Source organism: Vidua chalybeata, chromosome 12, assembly GCF_026979565.1.
Source record: "Vidua chalybeata isolate OUT-0048 chromosome 12, bVidCha1 merged haplotype, whole genome shotgun sequence".
In the NCBI taxonomy this organism is placed as follows: domain Eukaryota; kingdom Metazoa; phylum Chordata; class Aves; order Passeriformes; family Viduidae; genus Vidua; species Vidua chalybeata.
Window position 1 is genome coordinate 14,556,045 of NC_071541.1, and position 20,494 is coordinate 14,576,538.

Sequence of the window (20,494 nt, forward strand, 5' to 3'; positions counted from 1 at the left end):
CCCCTCCTGCTCCCTTTGCTCGGATTTCGGTGGGAGGGATGCCGAGGCAGCAGATCGGGTGTTTTCCAGCGACAGTGAGTCCCGCAGACACTCGGGTTTTCCCACACCAGCTCGTCCTTCCACCATGGCAGGGCAGCACCAGCTTGCTGCTCCCACCCGCTGCCGGTGCTGGGAGGCGTGGGGGGCCTGGGGGGACACATGGAGGGACCTCGGGAGCAGCATCCGCTCTGCTGGCACGGCCGGGAGTGCTCCCCATGCCGGGCCATCGCTGCTGCGCGGGGGAGCTGTACCCAGTTAATTAGAGGAAGGGATGAATAATTCCTTTTTATAATGCAACGTCGCACGGCAGATGCCGTCTGCCTCGGCGCGCCGCGCGCGGGAGCCCGCGATATTCTGCTCTCAGCAGAGTTATTTATACACTGGGACATTTTTCAAAGCGCCGCTTTGATGGTCTTCCACCAGCTCGGAAAAAAAGTAGTCCATCCCAAAATAACCCGAGTGAAAGTCACAGCTCTTCATTACGCAGAGCTTCAACCGAGGGGCTCAGGAACAAAAACCCGTCACATTCCTCCCATCAAATCCACCCTTTTCAAGTGCATTTCAAACAGGTTCAAACCGCCGCGGCGGCGACTAGACGAGCGCTAATGATGCTGCGGGCACAGCCCGCCGGGGAGATGGATGGGGCTGGGGGGCGGTGGGTTTTAAGCAGCTTCCAGAGCCGACAGATATTTTGGGGTGCCCAGGACAGTGTCCTGGGAGGACTGCAGTGGGATATGCTGGGGAAAATGCAGTCCCTCGCTTGGTTTTTCGTGCTGCAGGAAGCAGTTTCCCTCCCCAAACCAGGCTTTGGAGGAGGGGAACAAGCACCAAATAAATTTTTCTTAGGAACTGGAGCAAAAAAAGGCTCAGTCTCTGTTTCTCAATTGCACCTGCATGCACACACCCCTCAGGTCTGGTTGCTGCTAAAGGGAAAAAAAAAAAATGTGGAGGTAAAGAGATTTTTGTAGGTGGTGACAAATTCCTGTGAAAACGTTTTTGACATGAAATCGTCTCCCATTCAAGATCCCTCCCGGCGGAGACGGTGAGCAGCTCCCCCTCCCCCCCACTCCCATACCTGGCAAAGGGCCTGAGCTGCTCACCCCTGTCAGCCAGCCGGGTTCTGTGAGGCCAGGGCTCTGTGGGTGCCCCACGGGGGGTTCAGGTTGTCCCCATCGCCAGGCTCTGGCCCACTCGCTCCCCAGGGCCTGCCTGCAGCAAGGCTGGCACTGGCCTGCCCGCAGCCCCTCGGTCCCACCGCCCAACCCCCTCGTCCTCTCCTGCCCGCGGCTCCGGGGCTGCCTGGCTGGTGATCGACGGCTCACTGCCGGAGGCAGTGAAAAGTCTCTGCTGGGAAAACCATTTCTTTACCCTCCAAATCTGCATGTTCCAGCATTTCTGCAAGGCTGGAGCATCTCCCCTGGGAGAGCCTGGGATTGGAAGATGCCCAAGGGCTCAGGACAGTGTGAGCTGACTGGGTAGGGAATAAGCATGCTGGATGTAGCCACAGGTCCCGGGCTCCAAGATCCCAGCCCCCATCTGTTTTTAGTTTTTTCCAACAAAAAGAGCCCCCCCACTCCACCCCCCAGGGCTGCAAATTGTGTCCACGTTGCTGCAGATGGCAAGTCAATTAAAACCATCCTTTCTTTCCACTCAAGCCAGAACCGGTCAAAACAGCATCCAAGTAGAGTAGCCAAGGGATAAGGGACACTCCTCCCCTTCCTCACCCACCCTGGTACTGTGGGGCTGGGGAGGAAGAGTGTCCAGGATGACATGGCCGCTGGTCTAGGGCCACAGGTGTTCCATGCCAAGGGGCAGGAGGGGTATAGTGAGCACCTGGAGCAGGGTGCCCACACCCTTCCCAACCCCCTTTATCTGTGCACCCTCCCCCTCAGCTGTCCTTTTCCTGCCCTTTGAGCATCCCAAACAGGCAGGCTGCTGGGGTGCTACAGCAGTATCCATAGTGTGCTGGCAGGCTGCTGCACCGCGGCCCTGCTCATCCTTCCACCAGAGCCCCACAGCTGAAACCAGAGCCAGGTGGTTGTGGGGCATTTGGGTAAAATAGGGAAAACTGTTCCAGGGCAATTCCAAAGTAGTTAGGACACATTAAGTAGCTCAGGAGAGGATGGACCAACATGGTGGGGAAGAGAAAGGGAAGCAGCCTTGTTAAATTCCCTGCGGCAGAGTGGGGAAAGGCTCTGGAGAGGAGCATGAGCACACACATGGGCACACAGGTGCATAACATCACACACGTCTGTGCCCCCTGCCCCAGGCTCTCCCATGGCAGCAAACACCACCTCCACCTTCAGATGCCCTTTTGGCACCAGGATACAAACCCCATGGAGCTGTGGGTGCCTGGCTTTGACTGACACTCAGCATGAGCACAGCCCGTGGTTCCAGGTCACAGTTCTCTCCATGCCTGTCCTGCTGGGCACAGGAGGCTTTTTGGCAGGGGGAATGCAGGAAATCCAACCCAATCCACACAGAGTCCTGGGGCCTCTGGCAGCCCCAAACAGTGGCACAAGGATGTGTTCCTGCCTGCAAGCAGAATTTTAGTGATGGTGCAGGAGAGCCAGGCAGGCCTGGAGCTGGCCATGCAGAGTGCCAAGCTCTGCCATGGGTTGGTAACTCCAGCGATTAAGGAATACTCAGGAGGAAAGCTGTTCACACTGATGATTTGGCTGCTTTCCTCGCTTCAATTAGCACGCAGGAGCTCCAAAGGTCTCCTGGAAAGCCAGGGCATAGCAGGCTTGGGAGTTTTGATATTAATAATGCTGAAAGCCAGCCAGAAAAATCCCAAACTTTCTAACTGCACCAACAGGGGCCTTGGATTCTGCATATTGTAGGTGCTGGAAGGAGCTGCAGGCCTTTTGGAGCCAAGGCTCTGAAAGTCATCCTGCAGCTGCCCTGAGCCTGGAAGGAGCCCCTGGCTGCAATCCTGCTCTCATGTACTTATTGCCCGTGGCAAAGGGCACAGGGTCCCTTTGAGTGTCCCCCCTTCCTCCCCAGCCTGGGGTCTCCACCTGCTCTGGGGCTTAGTGCCTTTTCCATTGCCAGCCACAGAGAGACCTTGTGGCTGCTCAGAGAGAGGGAAACCAAAGCATAGGAGTGCAGTGAAGTCTGCCCATCCAGAGACTGAGCTGCATCTCCTCCTGCCACTGCCTGGCTACACAAGCCTCTCTCCAGTATGCTGTGTCCCTCTGCATTCCTGGTGGGACCAGCTTCAGCTCCTCAGCATTTTGACAGCGGCCCGGCACTTTTCTGGAGCATCCTGCCTCAGGCTCAGGCTCAGCTGCTCAGCCCCAGTGGGATTGGCACACCGGCAGCCTGCAAGCCATGCCCAAGGCAGCTCCCCCCCTTGCTCCGAGGGGGATCCTGCCTTGTCACTGCACACTTCTGGGGCTGGCCCCATCCCAGGGCTTCTCCTCCCGCCCCCACAGAGGTCGGTCTCCGGGGAGGCAGGGACACCATGTCCCTCTGAAGGCTGTGGGCCACGTCGCATTCAGTCACGAACAGCCGCACTGTGCTGCCTAAATTGGAGGCGCGGGCGCTGGCAAGCGGCGTTGCCTCCATGCCCTGCTCCAGTGCCTGGCATGGGGTTTGGGGGCAGGCCTGGGAGTGGGGGCGCTGCATACCCCCTTCCCCCCAGCTTCTCTTGTTCCCTGGGCACCCAGCAGCAGTGCCTTAACCCAGGAAGGAGGGCTATAACCCATCTAACAGGAGGGTGTGGCTGCAAGCCCAGGACCCCCATTAAAGCCTTGCCCCAGGAAGGGACCCTGCTTTGGGCATCCCGTTCTAGCAGTTATCCCCATTTGCAGATCCCTGTGCCCCCACGGCATGCTCCTGGCTCCCTGCTGCAACTGTTCTGCGGGAGGTACCAGCTGGGGCTGGCTCAGCTCCTGGCACTGGGGCAGCACTTTTTTGCAGCAAGGAGGGAGTGAACCTGACAGAACACGGCGCTGTGCCCACTGCAGGCCCTCCCCCGTGCCCGCAGCATCACCCCTCGTCAGGAGGATGCACTGGGACAGGGATCGATGAGCTGGGAAGAAGCTGAGCTACACAAATGCACTTTATCGATCCATTGAACCCACCTGCTGGGAAACAAACCCCCCATTTACAGCCCAGAGCAGCAAAGCACTTCACTGCGTTGCTAACCAGGACACACAGGGAGTGGGGGGAGGCTGCCAAAGGCACACGGGGCCCCATCGCAGTGCACCAGGGCTGCCTTCCCCGTCATCACCCTGGGGGGGAAGCTGGGGCAGGGAGCTGTCACTTTTAGGTTGCTTCAAGCCACCCGGCTTTCTCTGTAGAGCCGAAGAGGGAATGTCACAGGCTAGGGAAAAGCCCTGGAGCCTCAGCGATGCTCGGCAGCCCTACACAGAGGAAACACTCCACAACAGACTGTCAAGCTGGGCCACGCCTGCCACCTGGTGGAACGGCCCGGCGACTCCGGCAGGGACCCCGCGCCCTGCAGTCCCGGTCCTAATGCAGGGGTGGGGGCATTCCCCACCTTGGCTCAGCCCAAGCTAGGCACCCCTCAAAAATCAGGCAACAGCCTGACAGTGCAACAGGGGCAGAGGTGCAGCCGCAGCAGCCGGCAAAGCAGGACTCAGCCATTCCAAAAAGCAGCCAGAGGATGCTGATCTTGACCCCCAGAAGGGCTTTGCACCAAGCACGAATGGTGAAGCTGCTTCTGCTTCATCCTCCCCTTCCTATACCCACCTGGACAGTAGGAAAGCCCACTGCTGGCTCAGCTTTGTGTGGAGGCTGAGCAAGACCCACAGCCAATAGCAAGAGGCAGAGCTCAGGGCCAAGATGTGCTCTGCTTAACTTGGCTCTTGTGAAGAGTGTGAACAAGGCACAGCACAGGCAGAGAACAGAAAGGCAGAAACGGGACAGCTGCAGAACAACTCTGGGGAACCTCATCCACCACCCAGCCTGCAGCTCCCCCACAGCATCTAGGCAGCCCAGAAGAATCTGAGGTGGAGCACACAAACCTTCCCCCCAAGGTGCCACACATATCACCTCCCTCCTTGCCCACCAAAGGGCCAGCAGATAACACCCAGGGCTCTTGGGCAAGTGCAGACACTGCTGCTGCAGCAGCTCTCCTGCTCCTACAGTGATGGCAAGGAGGGCTACAGAGAGATCTGATGCTCCACCAGCCACCATCCATGCTGGAGCTATGAGAAAGATGCTGAGAACAAGGCACAGCACAGGGATACAAGGAGTGAGGCGAGTGGAGAGCTGCATGGAACGGAGACTCCAGGATGAAGTCTCATCAAGGAAGAAGTAGAATTACAGAAAGGACAAGTAGCACTGGCAACGTAATTCTTCATTCACCCACCAAGAAACAGAAATAGGATAATTTTTGGATGTATTTCATTTGGAAATGAGCCAAATTGGCAACTAGAATCAAAGTCTTCAAAAAGTCTATACAAAGATGTATCATACAAAATGTACAGGAAAATTCTCAAAAAAAAACCACAGACAATACAACAAAAGGAGAACAGAGACAGTTTGAAAGCACAGCTAACAGGCCCTGCTGCTGCTCCAGAGGGCAGGAGCAGTACCTGGACAACATGCTAAAACACAAAATACATTACACTATATACACGACCATACAAAGATCAGCCATCCCCTTTGGTCTAACCAGGAGCTCTCCAGCATGATGTTGAGTCAGTTCAAACAATCTGCTCATGGAAGTGTTTGTTACATGCTGAGCAGGGAACAATGTCCAAGGGAATGAAATGGTCAACTCTAAACCAAAGCCAGGATACAGCCAGGTCACCAAGGCTACAGAGTTTAACAGTCAGTTCTTGCTAACAAGAAGTGCTTTGCAGGCCAGAGGGGTTACTCCATCTCTGTGAACCGAGCGAACATGGCTTTCCGCACTGCATCTTTGTACGAATCTGCCGTGGAGACACCATAGGAGCTGCCCTTGGCTCCCAAGCCAGCTCCTCTCATTCGTACTTGGGCCTGCAAGGAAGAGAGAGACACACTTCAGCTCTGCAGCGAGTGGCCAAACCACCACGAGGGCACCACCAAAAATCCCATCAATCCAGCCAGCTTCCCAAACTTCCCTGGGCATCTCTACAACCATAAATACCACCATGGACACCAAGAGACTGGAGCACATGTAATACCCCATACCTCACACTACTCTGGCCCCACTCCATCTGCGCAGAACAGTTCCTAACATTACAAGCTGGAGCACAGGCAAGGCCAGGAAAGGCAACAACTGGAGGGAGGGCAGCCCCTCCTGGTGTACTGGGGCCACAGTGCCTCAGGAGTCAAATACCAAATGGAGGAAGACACAGCCATGCCTCTGCTTCAGCATCCAATGGGACAAACATGAGCAGGAGCCAACATAAATAGAGACAGCTCTGCAGTGGCTGGCAGTTTATTCCTTCAGAGCTCTTCAGCAGCAAGCGCTTCTGGTTAAACAAGAAAAAAAACCAAAGGCACCAACCCTCCTCAATGAGACATCCCTCTTTACTTACCTCAATGGGAGCTGTGATGCCCTGGCATTTTCTTCCCAAGCCCGAACCTTCCCTCCAGCCCATGGCCTGCAGCATCTTGTTGCCTATATTACTGTTGTCAAGGCCATCTTTGGTGGGCTGCTCGTAATTCCTGCAGGAAGAAGAGAAGAGTTAACAAGTTAGCCACACTGCTCACGCTGCACTGAGGCAGTTGCTGAGGAGCTTTCAGATACGTACACTGTGCCTGCATCGTAGACCTTCTTGCGCTTGGGCTCCGGCGGCTCAGGGATGCCGTACTTTTCCCGCCTCTCAGCTGCTCTGTCTCTGTATTTCATCTGCATAAAGCAACTACAGTTAGCATGGATTTCAAGACATTGTTGTCCAGCTTTGAGCTATGGGAGTCAGATAAACACCTGCTACTACTGAACACTGTAGATTGTAGCCCACTAATACTAGCACCACCAACAGCAGAGCCTAAGACCCAAATCCCTGGAGCACCATCTGAACCAGTACTGAGGCAGGAAGAGACTTGCAGGTTTTTAGTCCCAGTTTGGCAGCCTTGATCTAGAGGTGGAATGAGCCTTCCATGCTAAGCCAGATCTGTGGGATACAGGACACTTCTCTCCATCTCACAGGGCAGCTCTGAACGTTGACTGGAAAAGGGGTTGGCTTACAGGATTATCTCAAGTGACGTGTGTCAGGATAAGGAGAGCTCAACAGATCACCTGCACAGGTTTTCCATGAGCTACTCATCTGCTCATCTCAACACTGACCTCTCTCTCACGCAGCTCCAAGGCTTCAAGTTCCTGCTCGGAAAGCTTTGATCTCCTATAGATATCCATGTTTTGCTGAAACAAGAAGAGAGATTCACTTCAACAACATGAAATGTACAATAACTCTTCTTAAATGAAGTAGTTGACTTTTGGGAGAGCAACAATCTACCTGCAGATTTCTGCTTTAAGAAAAAGTTTTCCAAACAGCAACATGCCTCATGGTTTTGGGTTTACACACTGAATTATGACAACCCAGTATTTTCCTCACTATGTAGTGTAACTACCTTGTGCAAGTCAGACAACTGCTGGTGACGAATCAGAGCATCTTTGTTTGGGAACTGCCTTCTACACAGCAGACAAGCCATCTTCTTCCAGTCAGTCAGCTTCTCCTCCTCATTCTCCATTCTTTCCAGCAAGTCCTCATCATTATCACTATCACCACTGTAGGCAGCCACAAGGCCACGCTGAAAAGGAAAGACAGCATTAGGGGAATGCAACAGTGCCACAGTTCAGAGAGCACAAAGAGGGAAGAAAAGCTGCAGATGTGTATGACAGGAGGAACAGCATGCTCCCATTACTAAGGATGAAATCACAGAATGTCTGAGGTTGGATAGGACCACTGGAGGTCATCCAGTCCAATCCTCCTGCTTAAACAGGGTCTACTCCGAGCACATACTGCTCAGGACTGTGTCCTGATGACCTCTGAGCATCTCTAGGAAAGGAGACTCCAGAGTCTCTAGGAAACTTTCCAGTGCTCGAGAAAGCTAGCACTCTCACAGTGCTAGCTCTTTTTCTCATGTTCTCCTGGGTCAGGGATTCCTAAGGGCTGGCCTTGGCAGTGAAGACTGAAATAAAGGTGTTTAGTATTTCAGCCTTCTCTGCCACCTCTGTTGCAGGGTCCCTGTTCTATGAAGTACTGGGCCCACACTTCGAACTACTGCAACTCAAAAGAAGTACAACCACAGTAGCCAAACAAAACTTCTCAGTACAGCCCATGTAGAAACCTCAAAACCCCAACTGAGCTTAAGAGTAAGAAGAATCACAGCTGTCCTAAGCGTATCTCAGTCATGCAGCCTATTGCACTTGCACCACACCACTGCAGTCATCAGCACCACTTTTTACAGGTAATGCCATCGAAATCCAGGTTTCAAAGCAAGTATTGGCTAGAGCTCCTCTACCATACTCACCTTTAGTGGATTTTCATCATCTCCATTTTTCATCACCTCTGGCAAGATCTGCTGTCGCTCAGACAAAGCTCCCTGGATGAGACAAGAATGCCATGAGCACGGAGCTCTCTGTCACAAGAACCCCACCACACACCACTGCCATCACCTTCACCTTTTTCTCAAAGAGGGCAAAGCCTGCATCTGCAGCTGCTGACTCCTTACGCTCCTCCTCCCTGGTACTCAGTGGCTGGAAGCTATTCTTGAAGTTCTCTTTCTGCTTGTTCAAACTCTTTGCCCAGCGCTCCATGTCTTTAGCAATCTGAAATGCAGAGTGGTTTGCTCACACAGCTCCTCTCAAAACAATCAATCTCTTATGACACCCATTCAATCTCACATGCAGTTTCAGAACAAGACAACCCACTATCTTTTATTTTTAAACCACAGAACACTGGATGTAGTGCAGGTGTTTCCCTGTATACAGCATTCAAAGATAACACAGCTTGCTGCTTTTACTGTACAAACCCTTCTTATCAAGCTAATCCTCTATGTGATGGCTCAGTTATACTCCCACTGATCCTGGCAGGATTTCATAAGCACTCCTCCTATGCAGAGCTTATTTCTGCACTGAAGCCTTGCCAACTCCACCTCTCCTCAGCCCCCCACAGTGCCTGCAAATTGAAGGCATGCACCCCACTGAATAACTTAGGATTTCCTTTCTCATGAGAAAGGAGAAATACCCCATTCCACAGAGAAGACTTTATCCCAGTTATGATCCCATTCTGTCTTTTACCTGTTGGGCTGTTTTACTTTTAGGCTTCTCTTTCTTCTCTTTCACTTCTTTGGTGGTGGTTGTCGTAGCTGTCTGTTGGTACGTGACACCTTCTGCTGCAGGCATGTAGGTCTCCTTTTCGCCATCCCAGTACAGGTACTGCTGGGTTAAGGCATTGTAGTAATACTGCCAGAGGGAAGGAGAGGCAGACAGTTAAACACCTCACACAAGCTCAGTGTCCACGGGAGAACCCAAACAAGCTGATTCACACTACTGCACCACACGGGAAGGCGTTTTGTAGAGTCCAAACAAGTTCTGCAGACTCCACAGAGGAGTCGAAAGGCAGGAAGTGGCTGAAGCCTCTGTCCCCAAACACAGGCTGTTCTGCCCAACAGCATTATGGAGAATCTTTTGCTTCTCCCAAGAGATGACCCACCAGAGCCCAGAGCTGGGTGCACTTTGCTGGGCACTCCGCAACGAAATAGCTCAGTTACAGTGGCTGTGACAAGTGCTAATCCTATATGGGCCAAATGTGGAGGAAAATTAAGGAAAGAAAAATGCAGGGCTATACCAGAGGGAAATCAAGTCCCAGCCCTACGCACACTGCTGAGAGTTATCTGCAATATTTGGTATGTTGTGAACTTCAAATGTCACTCGTATGATGACAGGAAACTAATGGACCTTAACAGTTAAGACATGTGGGAAGAACTTGTGTTTACCTGGGAATTAGGATCATAGTAGAGCCCTGTTATAGGATCATAATAATATCCTGAAGATTCATCATATTGGTAGGTGGAAGTATCAGGGACAGCTGTAAAAAAATTAAAGCGTGGGACATGGTCGTTCCAGACGAATTCAGACAGGTATCTTTCTACATTTCAGGTAAAATTCGGAGATTATAGAAGCCACAACGGCAGACACGTCTGTAAAGGGCTCTTAATCACCCGTGCAGCCAACGCTCTCCAGGGGCAGCTTCACCATGACAGGGTGATGGAGCACTTGGCCAAAGCCGAGTTTTATTGCTACCATGACAGAAACCTGTCCCCAAGAGCAGCTCCCGAGCACTTACCGTACTTGGTTCCAGGCACTACGCCAGTCGGAGGAGCTGCCTGTGCCTGACTGCTAGTGGTAGGTGGTGCTGATTGGGTCTGAAAAAAACCCAAACCACAAACCTCAATTAGAAAATCTGTCACCAAGAAAACAAGGACAGCAAGCCAAGGCGTGAGCAGCGCACCCTACGCGTACGACAGCTAACTCCTCCTCACCAGCATGCTTGGCACTCACCTTTGTCAAAGAACAAAACCATCCCAAAGAAATGGCAGGTGACTTATGACCACAAGCACTGTGACTAACCCACGGACACTCAGAAGCTTTGCTGTACCACCCACTTAAAAAATCAAAGGCTACAGCTAAGCCACCTATCCCAGGCTTTGAAAGCAAGAACTCATCAGTGCTGTAATTACCGGAGAATCAGGTGAGTTTGTCTGCTGATTATACAGCTGAGGACTCTGGGACACAACTGCAGCTGTCGTTGTAGTGACTGGAGCTCCTGCCAAAAGAGAGCAGCAATGCATAAGCGAACTAATTTGTAAAACTACTGCATCCTAGGGCTAAAATTACTTTGTTTATAGTTTCAGCTACTAATTCCAGCTCCAACAGCCAAACAAGGCAATAAACATTCTAAAGGAGATAGATACACAGTGGGTATCTTCTACCCAGACAAGGAATAGTTTCCTTTTCAGGAGGAAATATTCTGCTCCCAAAGTCAGCAATTCCTGGCCTCTACAGCTGTTATTGCTGAACATTTGCTAGAGCTTCTTACACCGCTAGCTAAGTTCAAGACCTTAGTCAATAGTCTGTAATAGACACTTCTCTCTCATCTTGCACGAGAGGTTCCACTACAACAAATCTGTTACAGTTCTTTGATAATGCATCCTCATTCAGACATCCTGAGAGCAGAATGAGCCAAGTCTTCTTCTGCGCAGCAAATTAACAAAAATAGGTAAAATACTACTGCATAATTATCATTACAAACAATTGCTTCTAAGATGCTGGAAGCACTACCTGATATGGTAGCTGTGTCTGTGTCCAACACTCCTCCTTGATTTTGGTAGTACTGCTGATAATCCTGGGAATACTGTAAAGGGAAATGAATGACAACACAAGGTGAGTAATCTGCATGCCCAAATTATGACAACCTGCTGGTTAGAGCACATCTCTGCTACTAACCTGAGCATACTGTGAGTATCCATCCTGTCCTGACTGGAGATAGCTGTAGTCAAGGGTGCTGCCCTCTCCAGTCTGTGGCTGCAATTCAAGAAGATAGTATTTGTCAGGGAAAGATAAAATACTTTATTAAATAATTTCATGCACCCCACTGCCTAGGCTCCAAACAGATTGTGTGTGGACCAGATCTTTTCAAGGCTGGATCTGCCATTAAACAATTGAACCAAGCATGTGACCAGCAAGGCAATTACACGGTCTAGATTTTAATTTTCAGGAAAGCAGGATTCCAAATCATACCTGAGTGGATGACCACTGAGCTGCAGCAATGGCTGTACTTGCCACAGAGAAGGCGCTGACTCTGTTACCATCTGGGAGAAGCAGGTCTCTGCAATCACAAAAATCAGGCACCTGAGTAAGTACTGCTTTTTACTGAAGTGTCTCCCTATGCAAGGAAGTGGAGTCTGCCCTCACACATTGATTTCTTGGCAGTTATAAAACATTCAGAGTGTAATGAATAAGCCAAAACATTGCTTGGCCAAGTAAAAGGACTTCAGGTTCATTGTTGTAAAGTCAGTAACAAGTCAGAAGGTCTCCTAGGAAACAAATGTGCTGTGAACACGGTTACAGTGTTATCTTCAGAGGACTGGAAACAGGGGTGTGAGGAACACTGCTTTCAGTCTCCTGGTGAAAGCAGGATACATGCAACACAAGTGACTTATGGGAAGCAAAATATTGGAGTTAGAATTTGTTTAATAAAAGCATGGGTGACAAGAAGAAACCATCCAATATACAGGGAAGGGGTGGATATGTGAATTTAAAAAAAGCAAAAACCAAAAATGCAATTGACTGCTATCACACTCACTTTCTGGCACTCTTTGCAAAGTCCACACCAATTGTTTTGCCATCAATTTTTAATGGTGGCTGAAGACTTTGTAAAATCTGTAGCAGTTGAGAAGCATCCTAGAACAAAAAATACTCATTATTATGAAGGGTAGTTTACTGCAGGGGATTCAGAAGTCCCCCAGACTCCATCTTTTCATGTAGAGCCACTGAAAAGAGCTAAAGATGTAAAAACATCTGCATTTCCTCACATTACACATATGAAGAAGAGCACAGCGAGACTAACAGCTCACGTGAAAATACTGAGCATTTCCCTGGGTCACGTAGTATTAAATATGTTCCAAAAGTTTAGCTTTATCAAGACACAAACTACTCCAAATGGGACATCAGCAAAAACTGAGATTAGGCACCTGTTTTAATCCAACCACCTGCTTTCTTCTGACTAAAGCAGATCCAAACAGATCACACTGCTGCTCGAGTTTGATGTACAGACTCAATGAATCATTCAGGTTGGAAAGGACCTTTAAAATCATCAAGTCCAACGGTTAACCCAGCATTGCCAAGTCCACCACTATGCCACATCCCTCAGAGGCACATCCAAGAACACAGATTCACTGCCCTTCACGGACCCCATGCCAGCATATGACCGCTCTGAAACTTAGGAGGCTTTTCTTGTACCTCTGCAATTTCCTGTGTTTAAATTTATGGCTGCTCCCTATGTATCCCTGAGAATATGTTCCTGCTGTCCTTACACCCTCCCACTGGATGCTGCTAAGAAGAGCAACATCTGCCTCCTCCTCTCCTCTCAAGGTGGAAGAAGCCTAATTCTATGCACCTGTTCCCACACTGTATGCCCCAGATCTTAGAATCTGTCAACAAAGTATGATCCTGCACCAGTACTTCTGCAATCCAAGCACGAAGCTAGGTTACAATCCAGAACAGAACTCTGCTACCAGAATAGATTTTCAACGTGCTCCCAACATCCCACCACCTTTCAAACTGCAGCTACATATTATCAGCTTTGACACACAGTGTCCATCAACACCCCTTGAAGGGGCACAGTCCTTCAGACAGCTCAGGGCTCTATATGCTGCAAGGGAGAGAAGGTGGTTAACCAGCTGTTCCTCTCCAGAACACCAGTAAAGTCCTCACCATGGCGGAAGACAGCTGCACAAATGCAAAGCCTCTGTTCTGCTGAGTTTGCTTGTCTTTGATAAGACGAATATTATTGACTGCCAGAGATGCATACGGAGACAAGGCAGTCATGATGGATTCCACTACTGTGTGAGGAGCAATGTTTCGAAGAATGATGGCTGAGGAGAAAAAGGATGACATTAGCAGTGCACACCATAACTCTGCAGAGTATTTCAAGTCCTTCAGCTGGCAGGCTGAGGTACGGAAGGGATTTTTAGTATGTGTGTTTACATTTCACATTCTAGAGTAAGTCAAAGATCACTTACTATCACAGTAATAATCCACAGACTGAACTGCTTCTGCTGCCCCAGGTGGTACCTCCTGCTCTGAATCTTCATATGAAGAGAAAATATTTCAGTCAGGACATGGCTCATTCACTTCAAGCTCAGCATTTCGTAAGCCAGTCTAGAACCTACACGGAACTCTGGTTCCTACATAGGCCAGAAATTTCCCACAAACTGAAAGAGATCATGGTAACGTACCAAATTTGTCCGCTCCACAGCGGAAGCATTTTAGCCTCCTTCTGAAGTTGTAAAGACAGCACTGTGACAAACAAGAGAAGCCAGTAAGAACTTGGGTAATTTTAATAACATTGCATTTGCTGTACACTAACGAAACCCAGACATTCACACAAAGTAACACAACAAAGCTAACCCACCAGAATAATCTGGAACATCAAAAGCCACCTTTATCTGCACCACAGCTGCTTTTCAGAACATCCCAGCTACTTTCTCCCTAGTCATTCCAAATTAGTTATTTTAACTGTGTAGTCTTTGGCTAACAATCCCAGGCATAGTCACAACATAGTTACTAAAAGCAGTGTTAGAAGGGAACACATGTTGGGGAATAATTTAACTTTATGGGGAGCAGAAGCAGGTTTGATTTAGGTGTCACTTTCTTTAAACCACTGAGCAAGTGGTGAGCTCTAGAGCAAGACAAACTCTCACACAGAAACATGTGTTGTACCTTGTTGCAGAGCCAGTCCTCAAATTTAGGCCTTGGGTTGCTGTAGTGCATTGCAATCTGCTTCCCTTGGATCACCAGCTTTTTCTGCAAAAAAAGTGGTTTCAATTATTCCTGTTTCAAGACACACATGTCCATTTTCCCATGGCAGAGCACCCTTCGGAGGAATCAGTGCTCCTGAATTAAATGGACAACATATGGGGAGGATGTGGAGGACAACCACCGCCACCTACACCCTGCCCATCCAATCCTGCAGAGAGGAGGACGAGGGCAGTAAGAGAATGGGATGTGGAGCAAAGATAAACAGAATCAGGGAGTGTAGAAAAAGCTGCCAAACACTAAACGCTGACATGGAACCAGAAAGTGTCTCCAAGGAGACAGGAGTCCTAATCTGCTGCATTCAGATTAACACATTTTTAGGAGTCTCTTTGCCCCCACATTTCTATTCACTTCTGGTATAGCACTGAGAGACTTTTTAAATATGTCCTTAGGTGACTGCTTCACTTCGTCCCTTACTCCAAACACCCCAGACCTTTTAACCACATTTGGATTTACTTTTCCAAGCACACTTCAGAAGTGTCCCCTTGAAAATACAGTAATTCCTCCCAAAGGGACCCTGCTTAGACTTCTTGAAGGCTGGATTACAAGTGCCATCAACTGAAACATAACTCAAGAGTGGTTTCATTTGACTACTGCATCAGTTCAATTGGAAGCCTGCACAAGAGGTTTGTGTTCTTCATTCAGGCAAGAGCTCTCCAAAATGAGTAACTAGACTGCACGTGAAGCTTCTCCAGGGGTAGGAAAAGTTCATAATGCTTTCAGCATGTCCTCTCACTCTGACTTCAGAGGAGTTATGAATTTACAGCTATTAAGAAGCCTTGACTCTCAGCCTCACGCTTTGCCAAGCGTGGGTATGCAGAATGACCTTTCAAAATATGGCTATCAACATATTTTGGTCAAACAGGTGGAAGCACATGTGAGGCAGTGCATATTAGAGGCCACACCCCAGACACTGCAACGGCAGAACCATTTTTACAGCAGGTTGGCTTTCTGCAGAGGTACCACAGTGTCAGGACCAGTGGCTTTTCTGATAACAGGGTCTGACACAGATCTAGCACGTAGCATGAATAAGGCTCTCACATTCTGCACGACTGAACAGGGCAAAGCCATTGCTCCTACCGGCAGGAGGGAGGGTTGGAGGGCCCAGCACTCACTGGATGTGCACACATAGAAACAAGGCTGCTGGCATAGTTGCAATACATCGTTCTGTCATCTAACAGTCAGCAACCCGGCTGCTGGGGACAGGCTATGTTTTCCCTACTACTAAGGTGGCTGCTTACTGGAGTGAATTTGAGTGTATTTCAATAAATTACGCATCAGTACAGCTTTGTATATATTAAAAAAAATAAATTTCTGAAAATATGCTCAGCATTAATTTCTTGGTATTAGTCTCTCCCCTGTAGCCACTTGCCCTACTGAGCAGCATGTCAGGAAAACAGAATTTGAAAGCTGCTCTCTGGCTGGAGATCTCACCCATAGTGTGCGACATATGAAACACTATTCCAGCACAAGGCATATGACAAGTTCCATCTGCTGGAACTGCCATTTCTTTATTGTAACATCAACAGAGCAGAGAAACAGTCATAATGTTGTCATAGGACCACTGCATCAAATATTCAGGTGCAAGAAAAAAATCAGTGATTTGACACTTCGCTTGCTTTGAGAGTATTTTTAAGTTCTGTTGTTAAAATAGGTTATGAATGCTCAAAAAAGTAGCAAAAGCAAGTGAAACTGTTTGCAGTGTTACAGGAAAATCTCATGGGAAAACAAACCAGAGGATTCTAACTGCATTTTGGCTCCTTATCAAGTCATAGTAACAAAAAAGCCAAAATACAGAACCTAACAGATGTGAGATCTCACTGTCTGCCTAATTTAGTTGAAATGAATATGCTTTTTTTCTCTAGAAGAGCCAGTTCCCCCTCTTTAACTGGGGTAACAGATTATTGCCAAGAACTGACAATTCTCTTTCAGGGTTAATACCAATGTAACACAGAGATGTGGTGCTTTCTCTGGCAACAGAGAAGGAAACATCAAGTGGAAATAAGCTAGGATTTTTTAACGACTACTAGCCAAATCTTCATAAGCCAATTAAATGGAAACCATGTCATTTAAAACAATGGCACCTTTTACCAAAGTAGAACTTTCTCTCCTAATTTTGTCTTGTATGTTACAAATTTTAATATATACAAAGCTTTTATTCTTTAAATCACTGTTATGGAACAAACCACTCCTTCCACCTCTATTTTTTCCTTTTTTTTTTTCTCGTTAAACTGTACAGACTTGTTCCATTTTCAGGAATATCTAGACTTGGTGAGTGAAGCAACCTGATTGGCTTCCATCCAGCTGGTAGCATCTTGAAAGTGATAAAACTCCACGAAGGCGAAACCACGGCTTACACCTAGAGACAGCATTCAGATATAGACGGGATACTTGTGTTAGTCAGTTCCTTTAAAACAGGTGAATCTCTCTCCAACTGCTTCATTACTTCATGACAAAGCAGCTTTACAAATGCGACGTCAACTGCTGGGATCTGCTCGTTATTTTGCCATGGCAAGGAACCAAGCTGCCTTAACTGGCTACATTTCACTCGATTTGAATCCATGTTTAAGGGTAACCATGCAACAGACTACATACAATTAAATGGGTTTACACTATTATTACTTACCAATACCTGTTAACAAAACCCCCTGTAGACAGACTTCTTTTAACATGTTGACCAGCTATCTAAGTCTTCCAAAAAGCCACATTCCTTAGCCATGGCAAACCTTTTTTTTTTTATTGCATGTGCTTGCAGTTTGGGGACAATTCTGGATACTCTTTTGGGCTGGGGAAGAGGAAAGTGATGTCAAAAACTGGATTAAGAGCTCTCACCTGTCTTTCTTTTCATCAGCCTCACGTCTGCAGGCTGAGGACCTTCAAAGGACTCAATAAGCTCACGAATCTGCAGGAGATTTTGATCCAACAGTTAAAATTTTTGTAACTTGGCAGACAGAAGGCACAGAAACCACCTACCTTGCAGTACCATGAAAGAGACACACAAAACAATGTTGTCAACACTATCTCAAAGACAAAGGAAACATTTACTGAGAACCCAACCGGGGACTGATGATCATCAAAGTCCACACAATCTTCTGCTACACGCTAAACCAACTGTAATCCCCACTCAGGACACTGAACCATCCAGAACATGAATTCCCGCGATTGTGTGTTCTCAGATTATCTGGACAGTATTTGGCAAAGACTGTGCATGATCCCAAGATTTTAAAAAGAACACTGCTGGTATCCCTCTCCCTGCATCTCTAGAAAGCCTCTGCTCCTAGCAATGAAAAACAAGAAGCCTGCACTGCAAGGCTCTATGATGAATATATTCCTCAGCCTCATGCTAAAGATCACATCCTCTAACTGATTTCCATTGGTTTTTCAGGATAAAGTAGATTTGTGAAGAAGATGTCATGAAAGAAAAAGCTAAAGAAATGTCAGTTCTTCAGGTGTAACAAAGCTGCTATGGCACAGGCAGCCTCACCCACTACGCAGAGGCATGGAGGAAAAACAAATACTTAATTTTTTTTTTTACTCTGGAGCAGAAGACACAAGGTTTTCTGGCAGCTTTCACAGAATTCAAACTATATGACATGCAACAGGGCTGCTCAGCAGAATCAAAACTTATCTAAAGCTGCCCATTTATATGCTGACTGGAAATAATATCAGATATGCAAGTGAATTTTTCTTATGAAAAATGTAGGAAAAAAATAAAATTGTGTACACAAGTAATGTAAACGTAAGAATTCAACTCTACATTCCAAGATGCATTGTCTACACTCTGAGTCCGGAATTAAACATATGTATAAATTATGCTACAGTTACTGCACAAATGTAGAGCTACAACATCAATATATCAGAAACAGGAACTGTTCTAACGTATTCTGTGTATCATCTGACTGGGCTGTGCCATTTGTATGCAGGAACCTATACTTGATTTCAAACACTCATGAAAATGCTAGAGCAGTATATGGTGAATAGGAACCCTCAATATCAGGAGGGTAAAAAGTAATCAACGAAAAAGCAAAGGAAAAAATCTCCATTGTAGAAATGGTGCAAATGTATTCTCTGTGTTAGCAATTAAGGTATATATACATTGGAGGCAGAGGCGGAGTCTTGACTGAAAACAAACTGGGATAGCTCAGCTTTTACCCTTCAAATAGCACTTGTGTGCTTATAGCTTGGTAACCAAAATAACCCAGTAAGGAAAAAAAAACTAAGAAGCTACCATAAATAAGAAAACCTTAAAGCTTTAACATCATTTTATTAAACACGTCAGACAAGTAAGCACCAAGCTCGTCAGTACTTGCTCCCTCAGCTCGGCAGCGGCCATTTTGACTCCCACAGCTGTGCCCACACAAAGCAGCTTTGTGCGCGGCTGTGCTCGGCTAAGAAGCTCGGTGACTGTGTGTGACCCCATCGGTCACAAGTTCTGGCCTTGGTAAAGACCAGAAAAACTGGTGAGTGCCACCTCTTTGTCCTTGTGCCCCTCCCTGCAGTGGGGCGAAGCGGCAAAAAAAAAAATCTGCCTCTTCCCTCTCCTACAGAAAAGCAGCAAAGAGCAGGTAGTTTAAAATCCATTCTTAGGGAAAGCATCCGTGAAAAAACGAGTATTCACAGCTCGTTCCGTTTGAAAGGGACCGATTAACATTGAACTGACCTCTATTACTTAACACTGGGAGTTTAAATGCTTTCAGGACTCAAAATGGCAGCGCGACAGCGCTGGAGAGGAGCCACCATGATGCAGCGCTCAACAAAATGGCAGCAACCGCTCCGGCACGGCCCTGCCCGGGGGCAAGGCAGGCACAGCCCTGCCCGGCTACTCACATCGTTCTCCGTAACCGTGATGGGGAGCCCACGCAACATGATGGTCTTGCTTTCTTTTTCATCGTTAATATCGTTCCTGTAGTCGTGCTCGCCGTAGTCGCCATCGGAATGGTATCCGTCCTCTGATTTGTCGCTGTTCCTGCGCTCCCGCTCCCTCTGGAAGCCAGCGCCCAGGGTTAGCCACCGCGATTCCCTGCAGCGTGTCCCCACAGTGCCACACGAACGGACGGCGACACGGACACCGCCCGCCCGCCCGGGGCTGCTCCCCGTGGCCTCGGGCAGCGCTCCAGGATCAAACCCGCTCCCGCGGTGCCCTCCGCCCCGCAGACCCCGGAGTGCCGGCCCCGGCCCCCCGACCCCGCTCACCTCGGGGCTATCGTAATCGCGGCTGTCGTAGTCTCTATCATAGTCTCGGCTATCGCGACTGTCGTAGTCTCGGCAATCCCGACTATCGTAGTCCCGGCAATCGTAGTCTCGGCTGTCCCGGCTGTCGTAGTCGCGGCAATCTCGGCTATCGTAGTCTCGGCAATCGCGGCTGTCGCGACTGTCGTAGTCTCGGCAGACCCGGCTGTCTCGACTGTCATAGTCCCGACTGTCGTAGTCGCGGCAGTCTCGGCTATCGCGGCTGTCGTAGTCTCGGCTGTCGTAGTCTCGGCTATCGTAGTCGCGATAGTCATCATAGCGGTCACCGCGGCGCTCCTCACTGGACCTCTTGTAGTCATCCCTCCGCCGGCTGCGGGACTCCCTCTCGTCGCGGTCCTCCCTCTCCACGATGGAGCCGTAGCGGCCGCTCCGCTCCGTCCTGCTCACCCTGCGGGGCACAGCGGGCCGAGCTCAGAGCGTGAAGCACCCACCGCGACCCCCACCACTGCCCGACTCCTCCCGTCTCCCCCCGCCCTCCCACCGCCGCTCACCGCTTGTCCGAGCCCATGCCGCCGCCCAGGATCCGCAGGCACCCGGCACAGCACTATCCGGCACCACACGCCGAGCACACCCGCGCAGTCCCTCTCCCTGCCTCGCCACAAAATGGCGCCTAAGGGACCGCCCGTCTTCTACCCAGCAGCCACCTCGCGCCCCGACTGGAAGCTTCCCAGCGGGGCGCAGGCGCAGCGGCCGCGCGGC

The 20,494-nt window shown here is 49.1% G+C and overlaps 1 protein-coding gene across 2 annotated transcripts; it reads right to left on the reverse strand.

Moving 5' to 3' along the window:
* Positions 1-5,393: 5,393 nt before the first annotated feature.
* RBM5 (RNA binding motif protein 5) lies at positions 5,394-20,389 on the reverse strand. 2 transcript variants are annotated; one of them, XM_053954149.1, is made up of 24 exons: positions 20,287-20,389; positions 19,739-20,183; positions 19,373-19,528; positions 17,378-17,447; positions 16,831-16,904; positions 14,450-14,533; positions 13,966-14,026; positions 13,750-13,815; positions 13,442-13,602; positions 12,312-12,409; positions 11,747-11,834; positions 11,453-11,530; positions 11,288-11,360; positions 10,687-10,772; positions 10,293-10,371; positions 9,943-10,034; positions 9,245-9,409; positions 8,627-8,773; positions 8,476-8,547; positions 7,573-7,752; positions 7,289-7,363; positions 6,753-6,850; positions 6,537-6,666; positions 5,394-6,012 (listed from the first exon to the last, which is right to left on the reverse strand). In XM_053954149.1, the coding sequence occupies exons 1-24, from the start codon at positions 20,301-20,303 to the stop codon at positions 5,887-5,889; spliced, it is 2,721 nt and encodes a 906-aa protein (XP_053810124.1). In that variant the 5' UTR covers positions 20,304-20,389; the 3' UTR covers positions 5,394-5,886. The 2 variants fall into 2 exon arrangements, with proteins under 2 accessions (XP_053810124.1, XP_053810125.1); XM_053954150.1 differs by lacking the exons at positions 16,831-16,904; positions 17,378-17,447.
* Positions 20,390-20,494: the final 105 nt, after the last annotated feature.

Excerpts from the sequence above, each read along its gene's own strand:
- RBM5 (XM_053954149.1), bottom strand. Across the intron at positions 12,410-13,441 it reads TGCAGCTGTCTTCCGCCATG|GATGCTTCTCAACTGCTACA; the intron begins GTGAGGACTTTA and ends TTTTTGTTCTAG. Across the intron at positions 10,035-10,292 it reads AGTGCCTGGAACCAAGTACG|CTGTCCCTGATACTTCCACC; the intron begins GTAAGTGCTCGG and ends ATTTTTTTACAG.